Raw genomic sequence first — 21981 nt, 5'->3', positions numbered from 1 at the left:
TAGCACCCAACCTAGATCCCTCCAACCAATGCGCAGTTTATAGAAGTGTTCATACTCTGTGAGAATATGATACCTGTGGATCTGACAGGAGGTGGAGCTCAGGTGGTGATGGGGAATAGTTGTAAGTACAGATGAATCTTTGTTCCCAGTCTGTGGTCTGGGAATTAGAGACACAGTCTTATGTTATTTTAAAATACTATAATACATATAATAGGAATTGAGTAAATATGGGGAGGTAGTAAAAAATTACACACAGAGATGCTTGTCTGGTATCACTTGTCCTTTGTTGTTTTTGTTTTTAATTTTTTTTAAATTTCAAATTCATAGGAGGTTATAAATGATTAGATTACATTGTTTGCATTTCTTAGGTAGAATCCCTGTTGTATTTGTGCTCCTCTGTTGCTTTTAATTTCAATAGATTTGAGGAATGCAAGTATTTTTTTGTTACGTGGATGAATTGTAAAGTCATGAAGTCAGAGCTTTTGGTGTATCCATCAGCTGAATAGTATACATTATACCTGAGGCCTCATCCTCCTCCCAGCCTTCCTTTTCCCACGTTTCAAAAATCTCTCGTGCCACACTCTGTGTGACCATGCACACCTCATTCAACTCTCTTTCTTAAGTAAGTACAACTGGTCTTTGTTTTTCTATTCCTGAGATATCTACTACTCCATTTAGGATAATGGTTTCCAGTTCCATCCAAGTTGTTGCAAAAAATGTTATTTCATTCCTTTTTTATAGCTCACTTGTACTGAATGTGTACGTATACATCCATATGCATTTGGATATCCACATTTTCTTTATCCACTTATCAGTTGATGGACACTTAGATTGATTCCATATCTTTGGAATTGTGAATTGTGCTACAACAAACACACAACTGCATGTGTCTTTTTGACATAATGACTTCCTTTGGGTAGATACCTAGTACTGCGACTGCTGAATCAAATAGTAGGTCTACTTTTAGTTCTTTGAGAAATCTCCATTTCCAAATTTACATTTGCAAGAACAGTGAATAAGCCTTCTCTTTTCATCTCATTGCCAACATTTGCTGCTTTTTTTTTTTTTTTTTTTACCTTTTTCATTTTATAATAATCATTCTGACATGGGTAAGCAGTATCTCATTATGGTTTTATTTTAATAATTTGTATTTCCATGATAATTAGTGCTAAAGAGCATTTTTTTGTATTTTCATTAGCCATTTTTATATCATCTTTTAAATAATGTTCATGTCTTTTGCCCACTTTATTTGGTTTTTCCTGCTGATTTGTTTGAGTTCCTTGTAGATTCTGATATTAGTTCTTGGTTTGATGCAGTTTGTGAATATTTTCTCACATTTTGTAGATTGTCTATATGTCCTGTTGATTTTTTTCTTTTGCAGTATAGAATCTTTTTAGTTTAATTAAGTTTATGTACTTTTGTTTTTGTTGTATTGAGGCTTAGTCATAAATTCTTTGCCTTGGCCAATATCCAGAAGAGTTTTTCTGAAATTTTCTTCTAGAACTTTTATGATGTCAGGTCTTACATATAAGTCTTTAATCTAGCTTGAGTTAAATTTTGTGTATGGTGAGAGATAGGCATCCAGTTTCATTCTCTGTGCGTGGCTTTCCAATTACTTTCTAATCAGTTGTTTATAGGTATATGGTTTTATGTCTGTGTTCTCCATTGTGTTCCATTGATCTGTGTATCTACTTTTATACCAGGACCATACTGTGTTGGTTACTATAGTCTTGTAGTATACTTTGAAGTTAGATAATGTGATGCCTTCAGATTTATTCTTTTTGCTTAGGTTTGCTTAGGCTATTTGGGCTTTTTAAAATTCCATATGAAATTTAGGGTTTTTTTTCAAATTCTGTAAAACACGATGTTGGTATTTTCATGGGCACTGCATTGAACCTGTAAATCATTTTGGACAATAAGAACATTTTTACATATAGATTTTTCTATATTTCATCCATGGGCATGAAATGCTTTTCCATCTGTGCCAAATAATTTCTGTCATCAGTGTTTTTTAGTTCTTTTTGTGGAGATGTTTCACCTCTTTGGTTAAGTGTATTCCTGAGTATTTTATTTTATATAGCTGTTTCAAATAGTATCCAGTTCTTCATTTTGATTCTGAGTTTGGTTGTTATTACTATATAGAAATGCTCCTTATTTGTGTATGTTTATTTTGATTCCATTTATATTGCAAATTGTTATTACATTTATATTATGAATATGCATTTTGGAAGTAGAATATTAATTTAGTTGAATCAAATTTCACTTTTAGGTCACTTACTCTTTTTTCCTGCTCCTGTATTCATTGAAGTCCATTTACTTTGGAAATATATAATTTCTTGTGATACATAAATACATGTGTCTTTTTTTTAAATTTCAGCAGTTTAAAGGTCAAAGAAATCTAAGAACCAAAATGATAAATATACTTTGGTTTAATTTGTATACATGTACCTTAAAAGACAATTTTAATATTCTTTCCAGTTTTGTACCAGATTCTTGGTCATATTCAGCAGCAAACTTCTTTCCTTTAAATACACATAAGAAATATTTTTTATTTCTACTGTAAACATATTATAGTGGAAACTTTGATTTTACATTTATAACAGAGGCAACTATCATCTGGACTGTGCAGGCAAGTGTAAAGAATTGACAGTTTTTATTTGTGCTGTAACTATATGCAGCTTTAAATATGTTTACTATAAGATGGTCTCATAAGGTAAATAGTTAGAGAGAGAGGTGAAAGACTCTATCAGCATGTTCCCGTGTATGTGACTACACTGGTCTCCCTCTATTTTATCTTTCTTGCATCTGGGTAGTATGTGTGCATGAGTGTGTGAGAGTCATATTTTTGTCTTAACTGTCCTTCCTTTTCTTCCTCTAACTTTTTCTGACTTCCTCTCCTTTTTTCATTTTTTTTTTAAGATTTATTTTTTTTAAATTGTTGGGGATTCATTGAGGGTACAAGAAACCAGGTTACACTGATTGCATTTGTTAGGTAAAGTCCCTCTCTCTTATGATTGTGCCTTGCTCCCAAAAGGTGGGTCACACACCAAGACCCCACCCCCTCCCTACTTCCCTCTCTCTGCTCTTCCTTTTTTAACCTTTAATTTCTCTACATATCTATATTCATATTTGTATCTATATTTATAAATATATTTATAAGTTTATATTTCTCACTTTTAAAATTATAAATTTACTTGAGTATTTACTCTCAGTGGATCTCAGATTTCAAGTATGTAACAATCAGTTGCCAGTGTTACTTATTAGGAAATAATTGACTTCTGGTTCTTACTTTGGGCAACTCTGATTCAGAAGATCTATGGTAGAATTCCAGAATCCTAGCGCCATAGCCCTGCATATTCTGATGCAGAGAATCATGGAACCGTTCTTTAAAAATATTTTTTTCTGTAGGGATTTCTACTTTTGCTATAAACAGTAGCTACTAATTCATAATGTTCTTCATTCTTCTTTTAATTGCATTAATGTTGTTGTCAATCAATCAATAATCAGTATTTTCTCAGAAATTATGCTCAGAGGCAGGCATAGGTGTTTAATTATAAAGGTATTTGTAAACTACTCTTTCATAAAATTAACTTGCTTATCTTTTTTACATTTTCACAATTGTAAATATGATTTAAGTAACAACTTTGCTTCAAAAATAGGAGAATGCCAAAACACTCCAGGAGAGAAGCATTGCTTATATCAACTCAGATTCATCTATAGAAGGTAAGTTTTATTTCAGATAATTTTATTTATTGTTGAGCAGTATATCATCCTTTAAGCCTAGAAATTTCCACTTGTTAATAACCTCCCCTAATTAGTGGTCTTATTTTTAGCAGGTGACAGAACATAGTTGACTCATATGAATAACAAATCAAAACAAAATCTTTAATACATTATTTACTTGTATGAGAGCTTTTCTGAAGAGATTCCTTAATAACACCTTCATTTTCCATTTTTACCACAAAGAAAATAATAATTATTCATATGAATCAATCAGTAGGATCTATGACTAAGCTATTGCTCCTAATTTTCTTGTTGTATGTGGTATTTAGCATTTGCCTTTATTAGATTACTACTTAAAAGTCTAGTATTAACCACATTTTTTTATGGCGATATTAAAGGAATTTGGCTAAAAACTTTCTATTGAAAATTTCATACAGAAATATTTATCGTAACAAATTTGTACTAAACACAAACTTATCTGTCTGGATCGGACAGATAAGATTCATGTCTCTAGACTTTTATTGCATTGTTATTACTTTAGATGCATGTTAGAGCACGTTTGCTGGTGACTGACAGACATGCTGTTTTCTAATGTCTTGGTACACTACGTATGTTATTGAGTTGAATTAAAAAAATAAGAAATGAATGCTGCAGCCTTACCATTTCCTTGGCCAAATCCCCCCAAGAAATGCTGCCACAAAGATGACTCCTATAATTGCTGTGGAAGGTGCTGCTTAGCAACTAAGTCCACCTAGTCCTTCTTCTGTCCAAAATATGTGCTTCAGCCTGTCTTCCTCCTGAGGAATTATTTCCACCCTGTTTTATTCCATGGGAATACTGTCTGTGATTTGAAGACAATTATCTCTTGTTTAAAATTATAAAATAAAGTTAAGAGGTAAACATAGATGGAATTTTATTTAGAAATATGAAATAATACTCTTTGTGTATTTCAGGCAATTATACTCTAAGAGTTGACTGTACACCCCTTCTTCACCAATTGGTGTATAAACTGACAAAAGAGGTACATAAGGAGATCTGTTGTCATGTGTTTGCTGTATATGTATGAATGGGGAATGAATGTATACATTTCCCCTAAATTTGTGGTGATTATTTTTAACAGGTGTGCCATAAAATAGTTGACTCATGTAAATGACAAGTCAAAACAAAAATGTTTAATATGCTATTTACTGTTTACTTACATGATGTAACTATGAAGATAGTATCATCATTGTCTTTTGTATTATATTTGTTCTTATTAATAATTGTATATATAGTTATAATATATCAGGTTTATAATATTTATCTGGCAAAGGCATTTTGATATACCAGAAAGAATATTGAGCTGGAAGGCAAAGCCTGGGGGTTCAAAAACTGCCTTTGCTACTCGTATTTATTCATTCATTCAACATATGGTATGTACTTTATACAATGAATTCCAGCAGGAACAATTAGAGAAGGACAGGGTCATTGAATTCAAAGACTTGGCAATCTAGAGATGACACAGACTTGTAAATGAGGAATTACAGTTCACCAGAAGATTTGATATGACATAGTAAGTGCAATGGAGAACAATTATGGAATAAATAAGGCTGGGGGGAGTTAGGAACCATGGAAGATGTTTTCAGAATAATGAATGTTTATAATAGTAATTAGCTACCTTTAAATGAAAGGATGTAGAAGTAAGTGAGACACATTCTAAACAGAGGACATAGTACTTCAGAAGACGTGCAGGGATGAAAAGAACATTTTCCCTGACCTGTAGGTAGCTCAGTATGGCCTATAGAAAAGGTGTTGATGGAAAGATGGTAAGAAATAAGTCATAACAAATAGGCTAAGAAGTTCAGAAATCTGATGATGGAGAAATTATTAAAAAATTTCTAACAAGTTTGCTCATTATATATGCCTGTGTAGTGAATAAATTAAGTAGCAAGCCTAAAGATAAAATAGAAATAATTTTGCACACTTATTGATGATGCAGGAATTTCATAAATAAATAATGAATTTTAGAAATGAAAACATACTGTGAAAGCTAACACTCTGAATCTCTAAAAATTACATAATATCTGTACCCTTCATTTAAATACAGTAGAACCTCTGTAAGTTGACCACACAGGGGACTGTAACAAACTGGCCTAGGAACTAGGCCTACTATACTGATATGTACATGTGGTACATGTCTGGTCTGTGAAAGTCAGGTCAACTTAAAGAGATGGTCAATATAGGGAGGTGGTCAAGTATGGAGGTTCTGCTATAGTTCTCTGCCATAAAATTTACTTACAGAAATGTTTGCTCTGAGCTCAGCTTTAGGTGACATTGGGAAGTAGGTGTCACTTTTCTCTAGGTACTATCTCTGAATCTCTTTTAATCTTGCCCCTCCCTTTTTACTGTTGTTTTTGAAAACTAGTTCTCCCAAATGAGAGTCCTCTCAGTATCCTCATCCCCACTCTCTCACCATTGTGGATAACTGATGTCCTTAGTCCTTTGATTAGAATGTCCTGTGAAAACATCTTGTCTACAAACAGGCTTAAATAAAATCCTTATTGGGATAGCCTTTTCAGAATAGGAGCTTATGGTTTGTGCTGTGCTAGAGAGATGGCTCTTCTACCTTTGATATCAGAAATAATAGGCATTTGGGGGCCAATGAGGGGGTGGTTTATGTCTATGCACTTTACTACAAAGGTGAATGCCTATCTACCGCCATATCAAGACCAAGTAGACAACGAGGACATTTGTTTACCATCCTATGTACTGATTATTACAGTTTTGTCACCCTGTAGTGTGTGTTGGCATGAACAGTCAAACGATACTGATGACATGATGGTAGAATAAGGGGAGGGAGAGGACTGAGCTTACAGAGAAGAGGAGCTGCCTGATAGAGCAAGAAATGGGACAATGTGTTGATAAGTTAGAAGAGGTCTACCGATTCTGACAATGCATGTCGGTAAAGCAGGTGAGACTGATCTGGCCTGGCACAGAGGAATGTACCTGAAGTTGTAGCTACTTGGGAGGCTAATGTAGGAGGATAGCTTGAGCCCAGCAGGTCAAGGCATAAAGAGATACTCTCTCTTTTAACTGATCTAAATTGTGTGGGACAGAGTTCTGATTAGCACTACATTTTGAAAGGATTTTGATGGGCATTCAGCCCCCCAAAAATGTAGGAAATGAAACAGAATTTCTCAGCAATTGCAATTTGACAGAAGCAGAGTAGCCAGCTCTGGCTGGCTGGAAATGAGCAGCACACAGCTATTGCTGCAACATGCTGGGGGAGAATGGTTCTGTGGAGTGTCAAGACTGTTTCTAAGCTGAGGACTTTGTATGCAGTGAGCAAGTACTATCTCCTCCAGACTGAGCTAAACACAAGTCACTACTCCCAGACTCACCATTAGTCTGTGAATCACCACTGTTACCTTCTACTGGACAGAATGGTAAGGACCTGTGTCAACAGTAAACACAGAACTTATGTGCATCTAAGTAGAGATGGGGTAAAATGGAAATAGAGTAAATGTTCAAAAACATGTGACAGTACCTAACATGTTTATTAAATGCTCTTAAATTTCATTGTCATTTTCTCAGGAAGCCTTTTTCTGTTGACACATCTATCTTACATCTCCTATCCACATTTCTTTATAACACTTTGTTCTTTTTTTTTAATTGCTTAGCATAACTCTGTATTAATATTTGTTTGGTATATATATCTCCAATTAGGTTTGATTGTTATATCCAAGATGTAGAAACTGTTTTTCTTTTTCCCATTTATACTCTCTATTTCCCCATCTTTACTGAGTTCAGCACTAAGTAAATATCTGTAGAAAAAATTGTTATGAATACTGGCACAGAAAAAGGAATAACTAACTCTATCTAAATATCAGAGAAGATATTAGAGGAGATTGTATTTAGATTAAGATAGATATTATCCCCATTTTTACAGGTGAGAAAACTAAGGTCTAAAGAGGGGAAATAAGACACCAAGTTAAAATGCTTTCAGAGTTACATAAGTTGGGTCAAACGTGGATCTATTTTTGGACATTGCAGAGTTATGAACAAAAAAAATATAGCTAATAATGTAGGAATCTAGATCTAAAATAGATTTAGACTCTGCAGTTCATGATGTTTCCACCACATGACCCTGTTTCTTCTTAGAGTCGAGAAAGACAATGCAAGTCTAAGTTTGTAAATGTAAATATATATTACCTTCATTTAAAGTACATTTACATTTATACAATGTGTATATTTATACATGTACAAGAGTGTTTAAAATTCACAAAAGAAATATGAGGTTATGTAGAGGTGTTTTAAATCCATAAAATTCTAACTTTGTTTAAATATACTTAGATATTGTAAAATAATAGTCCTTCCACCAGCTCCCACTTGCCCTTCAAAACCAGGACTTATATTAATAATTTCAAGCTCAGCTGCTTAATCTAGATTGCTTCTATTGCCCAGAGGCTTCTCTGTAGTTCTCTTTGGGTAAAATAATTTACTAAAATTATTTTATTTTATAAAACTTACATGTTAAGTTTTCCCAGTGTCTTCCCACTGAAAGAAATCCACGCTGCCAAACATTAAAGTGATGACATTTGTAAAAAATTTGAAACTCTTATTAAAAATTTTACCAAAATAAACAGGAAGTTACATCTTAGGTATATGGCAAAGTTACTAATGGGTATGCATCATGAATTAATAAGAACTGGGGCTAGCCCATTGCAGTGGCATGCACCTGTAGTCCCAGCTAGTCAGCAGGCTGAGACAGGAGGACTACTTGAGCCCAGGAGTTCAGGTTTAGCCTGGGTAACATAGCAAGACTCTGTCTCTAAGAAATGAAAATAAAGAATTTGGGATAGATTCTTTCTTGCCATTTGCCAAAAATATATTTTCTATAAATGAACATGATACATATATGCACATATAGAAAGAAGTATAAGTTGTTGGCAAATAATATATGATTTTATTTTGGTATTAATTAGTTGCTTCTGCCTCTAATTCCCAGTATTTGATTTATCTATCTAGATCTCTAGCCCTGATGATGGTTTTGCAGGTAAATCACTTTATGAAAGCTGGTTAGAGAAAGACCCTTCACCTGAAAATAAAGATCTTCCTAGGTAAATTATTTGCATGCATCTTTTTTACCATGGAATAAATTATAACTTCTTATTCTCCATTTGTTTCTCCAAATATGCAATTCTTAGGCATTGCCTCAATAACATGAGTAAAGAAAAAATAATAAAGGATTCCTCTGTCCAGCCTTTTCTTGGTGACTGGCCAGTACAGCTAAATCTCTTAGCTTGTGATAGCACACAGATGTAGTTTTCCAAGATTTTTAATCAAAAATTTTGCTATATTATTAACTATTATTTGATATATATGAAATGTAAATGAATTTTGTGTGTAGACTTGAGTCCTATCCCCAAGATATATCATTATGTATATGCAAATATTCAAAATCAGAAAATACTCTGAAATCTGAATCAGTTTTGGTCCTAAGCACTTTGAATGGGGGATATTCAAGCTGTACCAACAAATGATGGTAGCAGCTTATAACTTTATTTCCTATTCCAAATCAGTCTCTTGAAAATTTGCATGTTTCTCTTATAAAATGATAATCCAACAAAAAGTAGTACAAAAAAGGATTTATTTTTTAATTTTTTTTTTTATTATTGAATGGTAACTATGTACATTAATGCACTTCTGGGGTACAGTGTGGGGTTTTCACACACAATCCAAAACACTTCCATCAAACTGGTTAACATAGCCTTCATGTCATTTTCTTAGTTATTATTTTAAAATGTTCACATTCTGCTCTTAGAAAGATTCACTTGTACCCTTGTAAGATAAACCTCAGAAGTGATCCCTCCAATCCCCCTCCCTCCAAAAAAGGATTTTAAGAACATTGAAGTTCTCACTCTGGATGGCCAAGGAGGGTGGATTGGTTGAGCTCAGGAGTTTTGAGACCCCCTCTAAGCAAGAGCTAGACATTGTCTCTACTACTAAAAAGAAAAAAAGAAAGAAAAACTTGCCAGCTATTATGGCAGGCACCTGTAGTTCCAGCTACTTGGAAGGCTGATGCAAGAGGATTGCTTAAGCCCAAGGGTTTGAGGTTGCTGTGAGCTGTGATACCACAGCACTGTACTGAGGGTAACAGAGTGAGACTCTGTCTCAAAAATAACCCTCCCCCAGTTAAAGTTCTCAATTTCTTTTTTTTTTTGAGACAGAGTCTTACTTAGTCACTCTCAGTAGAGTGCCGTAGCGTCATAGCTCATAGCAACCTCCAAATCTTGGGCTCAAGCAATTCTCTTGCCTCAGCCTCCTCCTGAGTAGCTGGGACTATACAGTGTCTACCACAACACCCAACTATGTTTGAAGATGGGGTCTTGCTCTTGCACAGGTTGGTCTCGAACCTCTGAGCTCAGAGCAATCCACCTGCCTCAGCCTCCCAGAATGCTAGGATTATAGGCGTGAGCCACCAGGCCCAGCCCTGAAGTCCTCAATTTTTTTTTTTTTTTTGAGACAGAGCCTCAAGCTGTCCCCCTGGGTAGAATGCCATGGCATCACAGCTCACAACAACCTCGAACTCCTAGGCTCAAGGGACAGCCCGCCACAATGCCTATTTTTTTTGGTTGCAGCCGTCATTGTTGTTTGGCGGCCCGGGCTGGATTCGAACCTGCCACCTTAGGTATATGTGGCTGGCACCTTAGCCACTTGAGCCACAGGCGCCGAGCTGAAGTCCTCAATTTTAATAACATATCTTATAATCTAATAGTTTAGAAATATATAATTATAGTCTAAATTCATATGCAGTTTTATATACTGCTTTACTGACTTTTTATATCACAAGTAATTTTCCATGTCATTATATTTTATATATGTGTGTATATGTGGATACATACCATTGATAGAGGTTTCTTAATAATATGTGAAGAAATACAATTAGATTAATTTCTGAGGTGTGTTTTTAGAGTCTTTGTGGTCTTAAATATAGACTTCTATTGTGATAATTTCTCACTAGATGATAGTTTTCTGAAGGCAAGGCCAATGTCTTTGTTGTCTTTCCCCACTAAGTAAAACCATAAATGCTGGAAATATGTAAGAGAGGATTGTCACCAGGCTTCAGTCTTTGGTGGCCACTGCCTAATTCATATTCAATTCAGATTTATTTATTTTGACACTGTGTCTCACTATGTGTCCCTTGGTAGTCTCACTATGCCATCCTTGGTAGAGTGCTGTAGCATCACAGCTCACAGCAACCTCAAACTCTTGGGTTTAAGAGGTTCTCTTTTCTCAGCCTCCCAAGTAGCTGGGGCTACAGGCACCCACCACAGCACCTGGCTATTTTTTTTTTTTTCTTGTAGCGTCATTGTTGTTTGGCAGGCCCAGGCTGGATTCGAACCCACCAGCTCTGGTATATTTGGCTGGTGTTCTTGTTGCAAAGCTACAGGCGTCGAGCCATTCAATTAAGATTTATGGGTTTATCATGGTGATTTTTTCAGCAGATGATAGGAAAGTATCTTGAGGATCGTTAAAATTTACTTAATACTTAGAAGTGTACATATAATTCTGTGGTATTCTTCCCATTTATTTAGCTTTGTATAATTTACTTCACTGTGTGTGTATACTATATTTTACATCTAGAATCAATAAGCTGGGATCTGGAAGTGATTTTGAAGCTTATTTTCAGAGACTTGGAATTGCTTCAGGCCGAGCCCGTTATACTAAGAATAAGGTAAACCATTTTATCATTTTGAAAATACAGCATTTCATCCACATTCCTTTGGTGAGAACTTTGTTGCTGAGTCATTTGGCACCCGACATCTGGTGGACATGTGGCCTGGGAAGAATTCCAGGGATAGAGTTAGACCACATGTCTCTTTGAAGATAGACTAGGATAGAATTTGAGTTATTTTGTGAATATTTCATTATCAGAGTTCTTCAATGAAATGACAGTTCCCAGAGTAATGCCAGATACTTAGCTGGTTATTGGTACTGAGTAGTTCATATCCTTTTCCTGATGCAGGATTTGCCAGAAAAATCTCATTTCTCTAGACTAGTCTTGCAGGTGGTGAAGTTAGTGTTGTTCCTGAGGAAAAGTGCAATTGGAGGACATTTCAGTTAAGGGGATCTAGACTAAGATTCTTTATTGTAACCACCCCTTTCCATATTCTCAGTCTTGACTGTCATCTAAGGCAAGGCCTCTTAGGCAATAAAGCAAGTTTCTTTTTTTAACTCGATCCTCTTTTGTCTTCTGCACTGACTGGTTTGTACCGTTGTCACAGAAATATCCTGAATGGATATGCAAGTACTTATAATATAACCAACATACATGCTTGTCAATGTAATAAGTAGTTTCATAAACCAAACTGCAGATTACATTAATAGATACAGATTTGTCATACATTTTAATCAGTTCTCAAATCTCAATTGCAATACATCAACACATTGCTTATTCCTATTAATATATAATGTATGTAATGTGACATTAAATATGTATATATATACATACATATATATCACTAACAAATTTGACTATTCAGAATACAAAAAAGAAAGAAAATCACTTCCAAAATAACCAAAATATGTGTATAAATGCTGTATAATAACATTCATTACACTTAATACATAAAAGGTGTGTTTTAAATAATTTTCAAGGCCTATTCACTTTTATACTTTTTGGTATCAATTTGATCAATTTATTTAGTTTTGAAAACAAAGATAAAAGGAAAGGGATTGATACAGGGCATGCTTTTTAGTGATACAAAAAACTAGTAAGAATGATAGCTCTGCAATAAGGTAGTAGATGGAAAAAACTAAAATTAGAATAGGCAGACTTAAGAGTTTAGAATATATTTACACAGGATATGTAATAATTTACATAATTTACACAGGATATGTAATAATTTACATTCATAATTTTAGCTCCTAATTATATAATAAAGGGTAAATGGCATTTGGCATGCACTAAGTGGGAAGTAAGTTACTTAAATAAATTATCTTTCAACTATGTAGATAGTTAGCTGCCCAGATGTTTTATTACAATGCAAAAGCTTTGCAGAACTATGCAACAAGTCCATCAGTTGATGGATAATTTTGAATTGTGCTGAGGTACAATTTGAATATGTATTTTCTAAACTGAGTTACCAAAAATACAATAAGAAAACTTTTCAAGGAGCAGCATTTTGAAAGAATGTTACATGAATTATCAAACAAATAATGGTAAAATGTTAAAGCAGTGAATATTTGGTTGTAGTATTTTAATTAGATTTTAAATTTTTTGCTTCATTGTAATAAAACTCAGGTGCTATATGTTTGTAATTTTTCATTAAATATTTTAAATATTTATGGCCCTCTCTCTTTTTTTTTTTTTAGAAAACAGATAAGTACAGCAGCTACCCAGTATACCATACAATTTATGAGACATTTGAACTGGTAGAGAATTTTTACGACCCCACATTTAAAAAACAGCTTTCTGTGGCTCAGTTACGAGGAGCACTGGTGTATGAACTTGCAGACTCTACGATCATTCCTTTCAATATTAAAGACTATGCAAAAGCTTTGCAGAACTATGCAACAAGTATCTACAACTTATCTAAGAAACATGACCACCACTTGAGAGACTATGGAGTATCATTTGGTAAGAAATGGTTGGACAGATATTTTACAGTCTTTAAGATAGAACTTTAAGATGTTATCTGTTATTACGAACAATACATACTGCTTCATACTAGAATATATCTCTTTCTCTAATTCTGACTTCTAGACAAAAACTTTTAAACAAACTTCTATTAAAGAATCTGATTTAATCTAATCTGTATAAGATGAATGCACTATGACCATACGATTGCTACAAACATTGGGATGGTAAACATTTTTACCTATATTACCGTCTTCAAGAACATTTTTACTGTTATAGAAACAATACTAGAAGAATGCAACATTATTACAAAAAGATTGAAAAGTAGAGAAAACCACCAATTCTATTACAGACATTTTTTTAATTAGTACCACTATCAGTATTATTACTGCATACATCTTTTGGCATTTTATCTACATGAAGGATTTTCTACATAGTTATAAGCTTTCTTCCCCTTATAACTGGCCATTGGTGGTTGTTCGACAGAGTAGAGATGAAATAATAAATGTCATACAGGAGCTCTGAATATTGGGCTTGGAAGCAGTTTGCCTGGTTCAGATCCTGGCTCAACCATTTGGTCCCTCTGTGAGCTTGGAAAAGTTACTTAATTTCTTTATGTGTCAGTTTTCATATGAGTAAAATGGTGGAAAAAAGAAAGAATATAACATTTGCCAGAGATTATTCTGGAGGTTCATTGTGCAATATATAGGAGCAGGCGTGGCTAGCACTTAGTGCTCCATAAATGTTACCTGTTATTAGTGTTTTGTTATAACTATTTTCTTTTATTCTGAGGGCACATATTCTTAGTATATATTTCAAATATCATATATGTGCTGAATGTCTACTATGTGCCAAGTACTCTGGTTTTCCTGGGCAAAATAAGGATGTATAAGGCATACTCATAGTCCTGAAAAAACTTGAAGTCTCAGGCTGGGCAGGAGAAGAATGCAAAAGACAGTCTTTTAGGGGCAAATAGGGGGCACTATTATATAGGAGCTCAGAGAAGAGGTGTGGAGTGATGACCGTATGACTATTATCCGTAAAGGATTAGCAATCTTTAGGAAGTTATGAAGAACAGCAGGTACTACTATAATCTAGAAAATAAAATGAAGAAAGTAAAATACAGGATTGTGTTTACATAATCAGAGTATCTCTGCAAAGACTGGGGAAATGATGAAAGATGAAACTGGAGAAATAAGCATGACCTTTATAGATTTATAGCTATCCGTCATCCAGATGTCATCCTGAACATCATGACTTGTACCTCTTACTAGTTTGTAAAAGTCAGGATTCAGTTGACAGACTGAAACTACACAGTTATAGTAGAAGAGCTTTTTTTTTTTTTTTTTTGAGACAAAGCCTCAAGCTATTGCCCTGGGTAGGGTGCTGTGGCATCACAGCTCACAGCAACCTCCAACTCCAGGGCTTAATTAATTCTGTTGCTTTAGCCTCCCAAGTAGCTGGGACTTCAGGCGCCTGCCACAACGCCCAGCTATTTTTTGGTTGTAGCCATCATTGTTGTTTGGTGGGCCTGGGCTGGATTCGAACTCTCCAGCTCCCGTATATGTGGCTGGTGCCTACGCCACTTGAAGAGCTTTTTTATGAAAAGTTTGATTCCTTTAACTACTGTCTTGCCCTAAGGTTTGACCTGTTAATAATGCCTTTCTTTGCTATGTTTTCAAAATCTCTGTTATCATTGGTAACTATTCACCAAATTATATATTCTCATATCTTTCCTATCTTTTCTTTTTTTTTTCTTTCTTTAAGCAGTCATAGGAAGAAATCTTTTGTATCTTAACAAGATTTCTTCTACCTGATGTGTTCCACTTCCTTCACAATCAAAGTTCTTCATTTAGTGCCAGGGAAAATTTGTTCCTGAGATAATGTATTAATGAAGGAATGCAGGTATGATTGAAGCAGCAAATAAATGAATACATAATCTATATTACTGCTTTATAATTCTTTACTTCCTACCAACCAATCCACTGTGCTGTCTTATATCCCTACTTCTGTGGAGAAAATGCTCTTGCCGTAGCTGTTATTGACCTGTGTCACTAGATCCCAGGGACACATTTCAGTTCCTATCTATCTTGACTTACGTACTGCATTTAAATTCATCTTCAATATTCTCTTCTCTTAGCTTTTATTATACTCATTATTAGATTATTTGATTTGAACAAAGTTTAAAAAAATGACAGGTAATGTAATTTTTAAAATGACATTAGGACTTCAGGAATATCTAGGACTAAAACACCCTGGTTTTTTTGTACTGAATATACTTAGACTAAATGTTTTACTCACTGGCTCTGTCGTAATAGAAATCCTATGTCCTGAGCTTTAAGTGCTTTATCAGTAAATTGAATACTGTATCTTCTATTTGCTTGCATCACAGGATTGATGCAAACAAAAAACCAATAATGTATGTTAAAGTTTTTTTAGAAAAATATGGAAAACAGTAAGTAGTCTGTTGTCATGAAAAATACAATAGATCAGGCATCCTCAAACTACCCGCCTAGGACATTTATCGGGCCCACTGGTGTTTTTGCCACTGCTGCCTGTTCTGCTTAGCAGCCAACTCATCCTGGGGCCCGGAGTCCAGCCCTCCAGTGATCTGAGGGACACTGAACTGGCCCCTGTTTAAAAAGTTTGAGGACCTCTGCAATAGATTGTTGGCCCTCTGTATCTATGGGTTCTCCATCTGTATATTCAACCAGCTGTGGTTAAAAAAAATTGGCAGGAATTCCACAATTTCAAAAAGCAAAACTTGAATTTGCTGTGTTTTGAGTACTACATTAAATCCACACAAATGAAGTATGAGTAAGCATTGTATTAGGTATTATCAGTAACCCAGAGATGATTTAAAGTATGGTGGAGGATGTGCATAGGATATAGGCAAATATTAATGCTACATGTTTAGGAACTTGGGCATCTGCAGATTTTGATATCTATTGAGGTGGGGTCCTGGAACCAATCCCCAAAAGATACTGAGAGACACAGAACCTAATCACCTTCCTCAGAAACTTTGTGAACTAAAGGAAAGTTTGACCAGGCCAAACCTTATCTTCTTTCCCCAAGTCTGGATATATTGGTTTGTCACATGTTGTCATTTGAATAAGATCTTAAATGTACTATTTGAAAATAAAAACTGTTATTGTGTGATTCTGTAATAATTACAGAATCAGGTTTATATTTATTCAGAGTTGTATCCAGTGTCAAGTATACAGTAGCTATCCCAATAAATATGTATTGAATGAATGAATAAATAAAAGGATGCTGGGTTTTTTGGTGAACTATGAGTTAAGGAGTTACTTATGTCCTAGATTTCTTAAAGATGTTTTCCTAAGTGGAAATTTTATCCATTTTAAATTTTCATATAATATTTCTCTTTATAATATTTAAAAAATTTTTTTCATGGATCTCCAATAAAGCATAGTAGAAAAGTGGTTTCAGCATCTATTCAGTCTTACAAACCCAGAGTAAGGAGAATAAGAAAGTGAACCTCTGAAATATGAAGCACTTGTGTTTACTAATTTCTTTTCTACTTTTCCATTTTTAAAAAAGACTCCTTATTTTCTGCTGTGAAAAACTTCTCAGAGGCTGCTTCAGATTTTCATAGAAGACTTACACAAGTTGATCTTAATAAGTAAGTTTCAAATGCCTACTGTTTGAAAATCAATCTTGTTACTAGAATGAACTGTTTTCACTCATATAAGCCTTCACCTCTAAATTATTGCTATTCAATTGAAAGTCTGCAGACCACTAGCAGCAGTAGCACCTGGGAATTTGTTATAAAAGCAGAATATCAGACCCTACCCACAACATATTGAATTAGAATTTTGCAGTTTAGCAAGACCCTCCATGTGATTTATACTAACATTAAAGTTTGAGGAACATGGCTCTGAATGGTAGACTAAAATCTCATCTCAAGTTGAGGGCCAAAGAAACTGTCTTTAGGAGTTGATGAGAATTTTGTCTATAGCTGATAATGTAAGTTTAACTGTATTTGTAATACATTTCACTCTAGCCCCTTGTATGACACTTGTATGCATCAGTTTAGAAATTCCTTTTTTCGGTGGGACATGGTGGCTCATGCCTGTGATTCTAGTGAATTGGGAAGCTGAGGTGGGAAGATCACTTGAGGCCGGGAGTTTGAGACCAGCCTGGGCAAAATACCAAGACTCCATCTCTACGAAATATTAAAAAATTAGCTGGGCTTGGTGGCACATACCTGGGGTCTCACCTGTTTGGAGTTGGAGATTGCACTGAGCTTTATGCCACGTGCTTCAACCTGGGCCATAGAGCAAGACCCTATCATCTTAGCACTAAAAAAAAAAAAGAAAAGAAATTCTTTTTTCATTGATGCATTTTTGCATTTCACTTAATATCTTACCACTTTTAAGTTCAGAATAGTTTAAAAGGTATATTCGAAGTAAGACATTATGTAACAAGCATAAATTGTTTCTGTCCATGTCACATTTTTTCAGACTTAATCAGGATTATTTGTATATTGCCAGAAAGCTGAATAAGTCAGCACTGAAGGGCTTCTTCCTTCTTGAGATGATAGCAGAGCCCAGGGAATTTATTCAGCATCCCCAAAAGAAAGTGTGAGTGTGAAGGGGGACTCCCTGTCAGCTGTGTGCAGCTGCCTCCCACCCTTCTGACAGCTCCGGACACCATTTACTCTTATATTGTCCAGCTTTATCTGCTCCATTCTTCCACAGAACTGAAAAGCTTATCAGGAACAATGCTCTCTCTCCCTTTCCAAGAGGTCTGGCTATCCTCCTAGAAAGAAATGAAAAATGGCTTTCAGTTCTTTTTGATCAGTCTATGATCTAGAAAAATAAAACAAACCATTTCCCAGTGGGTTTCTCTGTTTATTAAAAATATTAGGCTGACCCTGCTGTTATTGTAGCTTATCATATAAAGCTTAATTATGTTAATATATGTTTTGGTAAAAATCTATTGATCTATTGATTTTAGATGTTTATTTTCTCATGCCTTGTCTTTGATATTGTTTTAAAACGGGTTTCATGGGGTTCAGTGCCTGTAGCTCAAGCAGCTAGGGCACTAGCCACTTACATAGGAGCTGGTGGGTTCGAATCCAGCCTGGGCCTGCCAAACAACAATGACAACTACAACCACAAAATAGCTAAGGGTATTGTGGCAGGCGCCTATAGTCCCAGCTACTTGGGAGTTTGAGGCAAGAGAATCGCTTAAGCCCAAGAGTTGGAGGTTGTTGTGAGCTGTGACTTCATGGCACTCTACCCAGGGTAACAGCTTGAGGCTGTCTCAAAAAAAAAAAAGAAAAACAGGGGGTTTCATGGTAAGGATTATAATTATGTACATCTTGTTCTCTAAGTCCCATTGTAGTGAGAATCATGAATGACCAATTGATGCTGCTGGAAAGAGCATTTATTGATCCCCTTGGTTTACCTGGGAGGCAGTTCTACAGGTAAGGAGACAACAAGTGTCCCACTAAAGCAGTGATTCTCAACAGGTGTGCTGTGAAAAATTTTAAAGATCATTAATTAATAAATTTTGAAAGAAGTTCAAATCACAGTAAGTATATCCTTTTTTTTTTTTTACTTTTTTAAAAACCAACATAAATAAGTGTGCCACAGAAGTTTAACTATATGTTTAAGTGTGCTATGAGGTAAAAAAAGGTTGAAAAAGCTGCATTAAAGAATACATGTCAGCTGGGTGTGGTGGCTTATGCCTGTGCTGTAATCCTAGCACTTTGGGAGACTGAGACTGGTGGATTGCTTGAGCTCAGGAGTTTAAGACCAGCCTGAGCAAAAGTGAGACTCCATCCCCCTCATCTCGACTAAAAATAGAAAAACTATAGATGGTGCCCGTGGCTCAAAGGAGTAGGGCGTTGGCCACGTATGCCAGAGGTGGTGGGTTCAAACCCAGTCCTGGCCAAAATCTGCAAATAAATAAATAAATAAATAAAAATTAGCTAGGCATGGTAATATATGCCTATAGTCCCAACCACTCAGGAGGCTGAGGTGGGAGGGTCTCTTGAACCCAGGAGTTTGAGGCTGCAGTGAGCTGTGATGATACTACTGTACTCTACCCTGGGTGACAGACTCCATTTAAAAAAAATAAATAAATAAAAATAAAAATAGAAAAACTAGCCAGGCATTGTGATGGGTGCCTGTAAGTCTCAGCTACTCGAGACACTGAAGCAAAAGGACTGCTTGAGCCCAAAGGTTTGAGGTTGCTGTGAGTACCAGGCACTCTACCAGGGAAAAAAAAAAAAAAATATATATATATATAGATAGATAGATAGATAGATATTCACACATCACTATGACCAAAAATAGCATACCTACAGCCGTCTTTAAACTAATGTCACTAGATGAGTGGAAGGTGAATGTGTTACTGTAGGGAACATAGGTAAGATTATGCATCTAATAATAGTATAATATGTGAATTAGAAGCCTAAATTTTATATTGTTTATTGCTTTGCTGTGGGTGAAAATGGTAATTGATAGTTTAAAATGAGTTCTTTTTAACAAAATCTTCAAGCTGTAGAATGTTAAAAGGGGATCATACAGCTTATCTAGTTCAACCTTCTACATGAATCCCTTCTATACGTTCTCAGATAAGTAGCTATTCAGTCTCTGAATTTCCTAGTGATGGAAAGCTTACTCCCTCCTGAGGAAACCCCTTCCATTTTAGGGAAGGTCTAATTATTAGGAAGTTTTCTTCACAAGGATCTGAAATATCTTTTCCTTTAATTTTCTCCCTTGGTTCTGCTCTTTGGGTTCAAACAGAATAAGTCTAGCTCTATTTCTAGATAATCTTGTAGGTTTTTGAAGATGTATGTCATGTTTTACCTAAAGAAATATAAATGGTCTCTGACTTAGAAATGATTTGCCTTATAGCTCGGGCCAACTAAACAACAATGACAACTGTAACCAAAAAATAGACGGGCGTTGTGGCAGGCTCCTGTAGCCCCAGCTACTTGGGAGGCTGAGGCAAGAGAATCACTTAAGCCCAATTGTTGGAAGTTGCTGGGGGCGGTGACTCCATGGCATGTTACTGAGGGCAACATAGTGAAACTCTGTCTCAAAAACAAAGAAAAAAATGGTTTGCCTTTCAACTTTTCACCTTTATGGTGGTGCACAAATAACATGCATTAAGTAGAAATTGTACTTTGAGTATACAATCTTTTTTTTTTCACTTTCAGTATAGTATTCAATAAATTACAAGATAGTTAGCATTTTATTATAAAATAGGCTTTGTGTTAAGTGATTTTGTCCAACTGTAGGCTAATGTGTTTTGAGTACATTTAAGGTAAGCTAGGCTAAGCTGTGATCTTCAGTAGGTTAGGTGTATTAAATGCATTTTTGGTTTATGATATTTCAATTTACATCAGAACATAACCCCATTGTTAAAGTGAAAGGCATCTGTATCTTGTTTTATTTTTGTATGTTGGCTGCATGCCTCTATTTTCTCAAGATCCTTCTTAAACTGTTTTGTAAGTAGAAATTAGAAAGATCCTAGCATTTAAAGTCAGAAAGTCTGTGTTTTAGTTCATTTACAAATGTATGATTTAGAGCAAGTCACTTCTAGGGTTATCCCATCTGAATTAAGATCATGATAATTTACTACTTTACAAAGCTATTATTAAATATGCAAAAAAGTTCTCTATCTCATCTTTCTTATAAATGTTAGTGATCAGTATTAATATTTAAATAATTATAAGCACAGGTTTTTAGAGCCCAGTTCTGCCACATCCTAAGTGTGATCTGGGAAAATCATGTCTTTAAGCTTCCGATTCCTCAGTTGTTAAGTGGAGATTATAATTGCTATTACTCCGTAGGCTCATAGGTTGAAGATTTATCTCAGAAAGGAATGCTCTCAGAAGATAGCAACTATTTTTATACATTATATATAAGAACATAGACAGTTCTTTCTTCATTGATACTATAGGGGTGAGGGGAAATGGTTCCTTTTCTCCAAAAGTTCATTGAAAGATCAACTCACAATTAAGGCAGATTAATAAGCGAATGCATTTATTTACCATGTGTATGGGGAGAAAGCACAGTGATCACTTAATTTTCCAATGGTTTTCAGATATCTTTATGCATGCCTTTTGGAAGGGAGAGAGGAAATTGAGGAGTATAGGAGGATAAACGGTTGTTAGGGAGGACAAATGGATGTGGGAGAAAAATCGACTTGTGAATCAACCTGGTAGGCAGCTATTTATGACTTAAATGATTTGGGCCAGGTCTGCTTACACTCCTGAGCTTCATTCCTAAAATATAGGCAGATAACAGAAAGAGGGAATGGGAGTCAGTTGTCTATTTTGTTCTTCCCATTGATCAGGTCAGGCCAGTGTATGCAGATAGAAGGAAAGCCTCCTCCAGATTCTTGACCACGAATGGCCTTCAATTCAAAATATTCTTTATACCAGGGAGTCATATTTGGGGGTGAAATTTCCTGAGTTCTTTCAGTAGAAATGAAATAGCAACCATCAGTTAAGTATTTATATAAATCAAACAAAAAGTTGAAAGAAATACTTGCAATGTTAGTCCTCTCTTAAGTGTTATTATTTTATTTATAAAAATATTATGTAATTATTAAAAATTCAGTCTATAGAAACATCTGTAATAAAAAGGGACAGT

General features: G+C 35.1%; 1 protein-coding gene across 3 annotated transcripts in view; it reads left to right on the top strand.

Annotated features, from left to right (window-relative positions):
- Positions 1-21981, top strand: part of NAALAD2 (N-acetylated alpha-linked acidic dipeptidase 2) — a 68828-nt gene that overhangs the window by 38479 nt on the left and 8368 nt on the right. For 2 of the 3 annotated variants that reach the window (XM_012801295.1, XM_003780830.2), the window contains 7 exons: positions 3660-3723; positions 4677-4744; positions 8731-8822; positions 11350-11440; positions 13081-13345; positions 16907-16988; positions 18705-18797. In XM_012801295.1, the coding sequence (XP_012656749.1) occupies positions 3660-3723; positions 4677-4744; positions 8731-8822; positions 11350-11440; positions 13081-13345; positions 16907-16988; positions 18705-18797 (755 nt within the window). The remainder of the gene's footprint in view (positions 1-3659; positions 3724-4676; positions 4745-8730; positions 8823-11349; positions 11441-13080; positions 13346-16906; positions 16989-18704; positions 18798-21981) is intronic. The other variant, XM_023510141.1, reaches the window with a different exon arrangement.

Source organism: Otolemur garnettii, unplaced genomic scaffold (genome assembly GCF_000181295.1).
Source record: "Otolemur garnettii isolate 467f Iridium unplaced genomic scaffold, OtoGar3 scaffold00001, whole genome shotgun sequence".
Taxonomy (NCBI): domain Eukaryota; kingdom Metazoa; phylum Chordata; class Mammalia; order Primates; family Galagidae; genus Otolemur; species Otolemur garnettii.
Note: the sequence above shows the minus strand (reverse complement) of the source record. Positions and strands in the feature narration are given on the sequence as shown.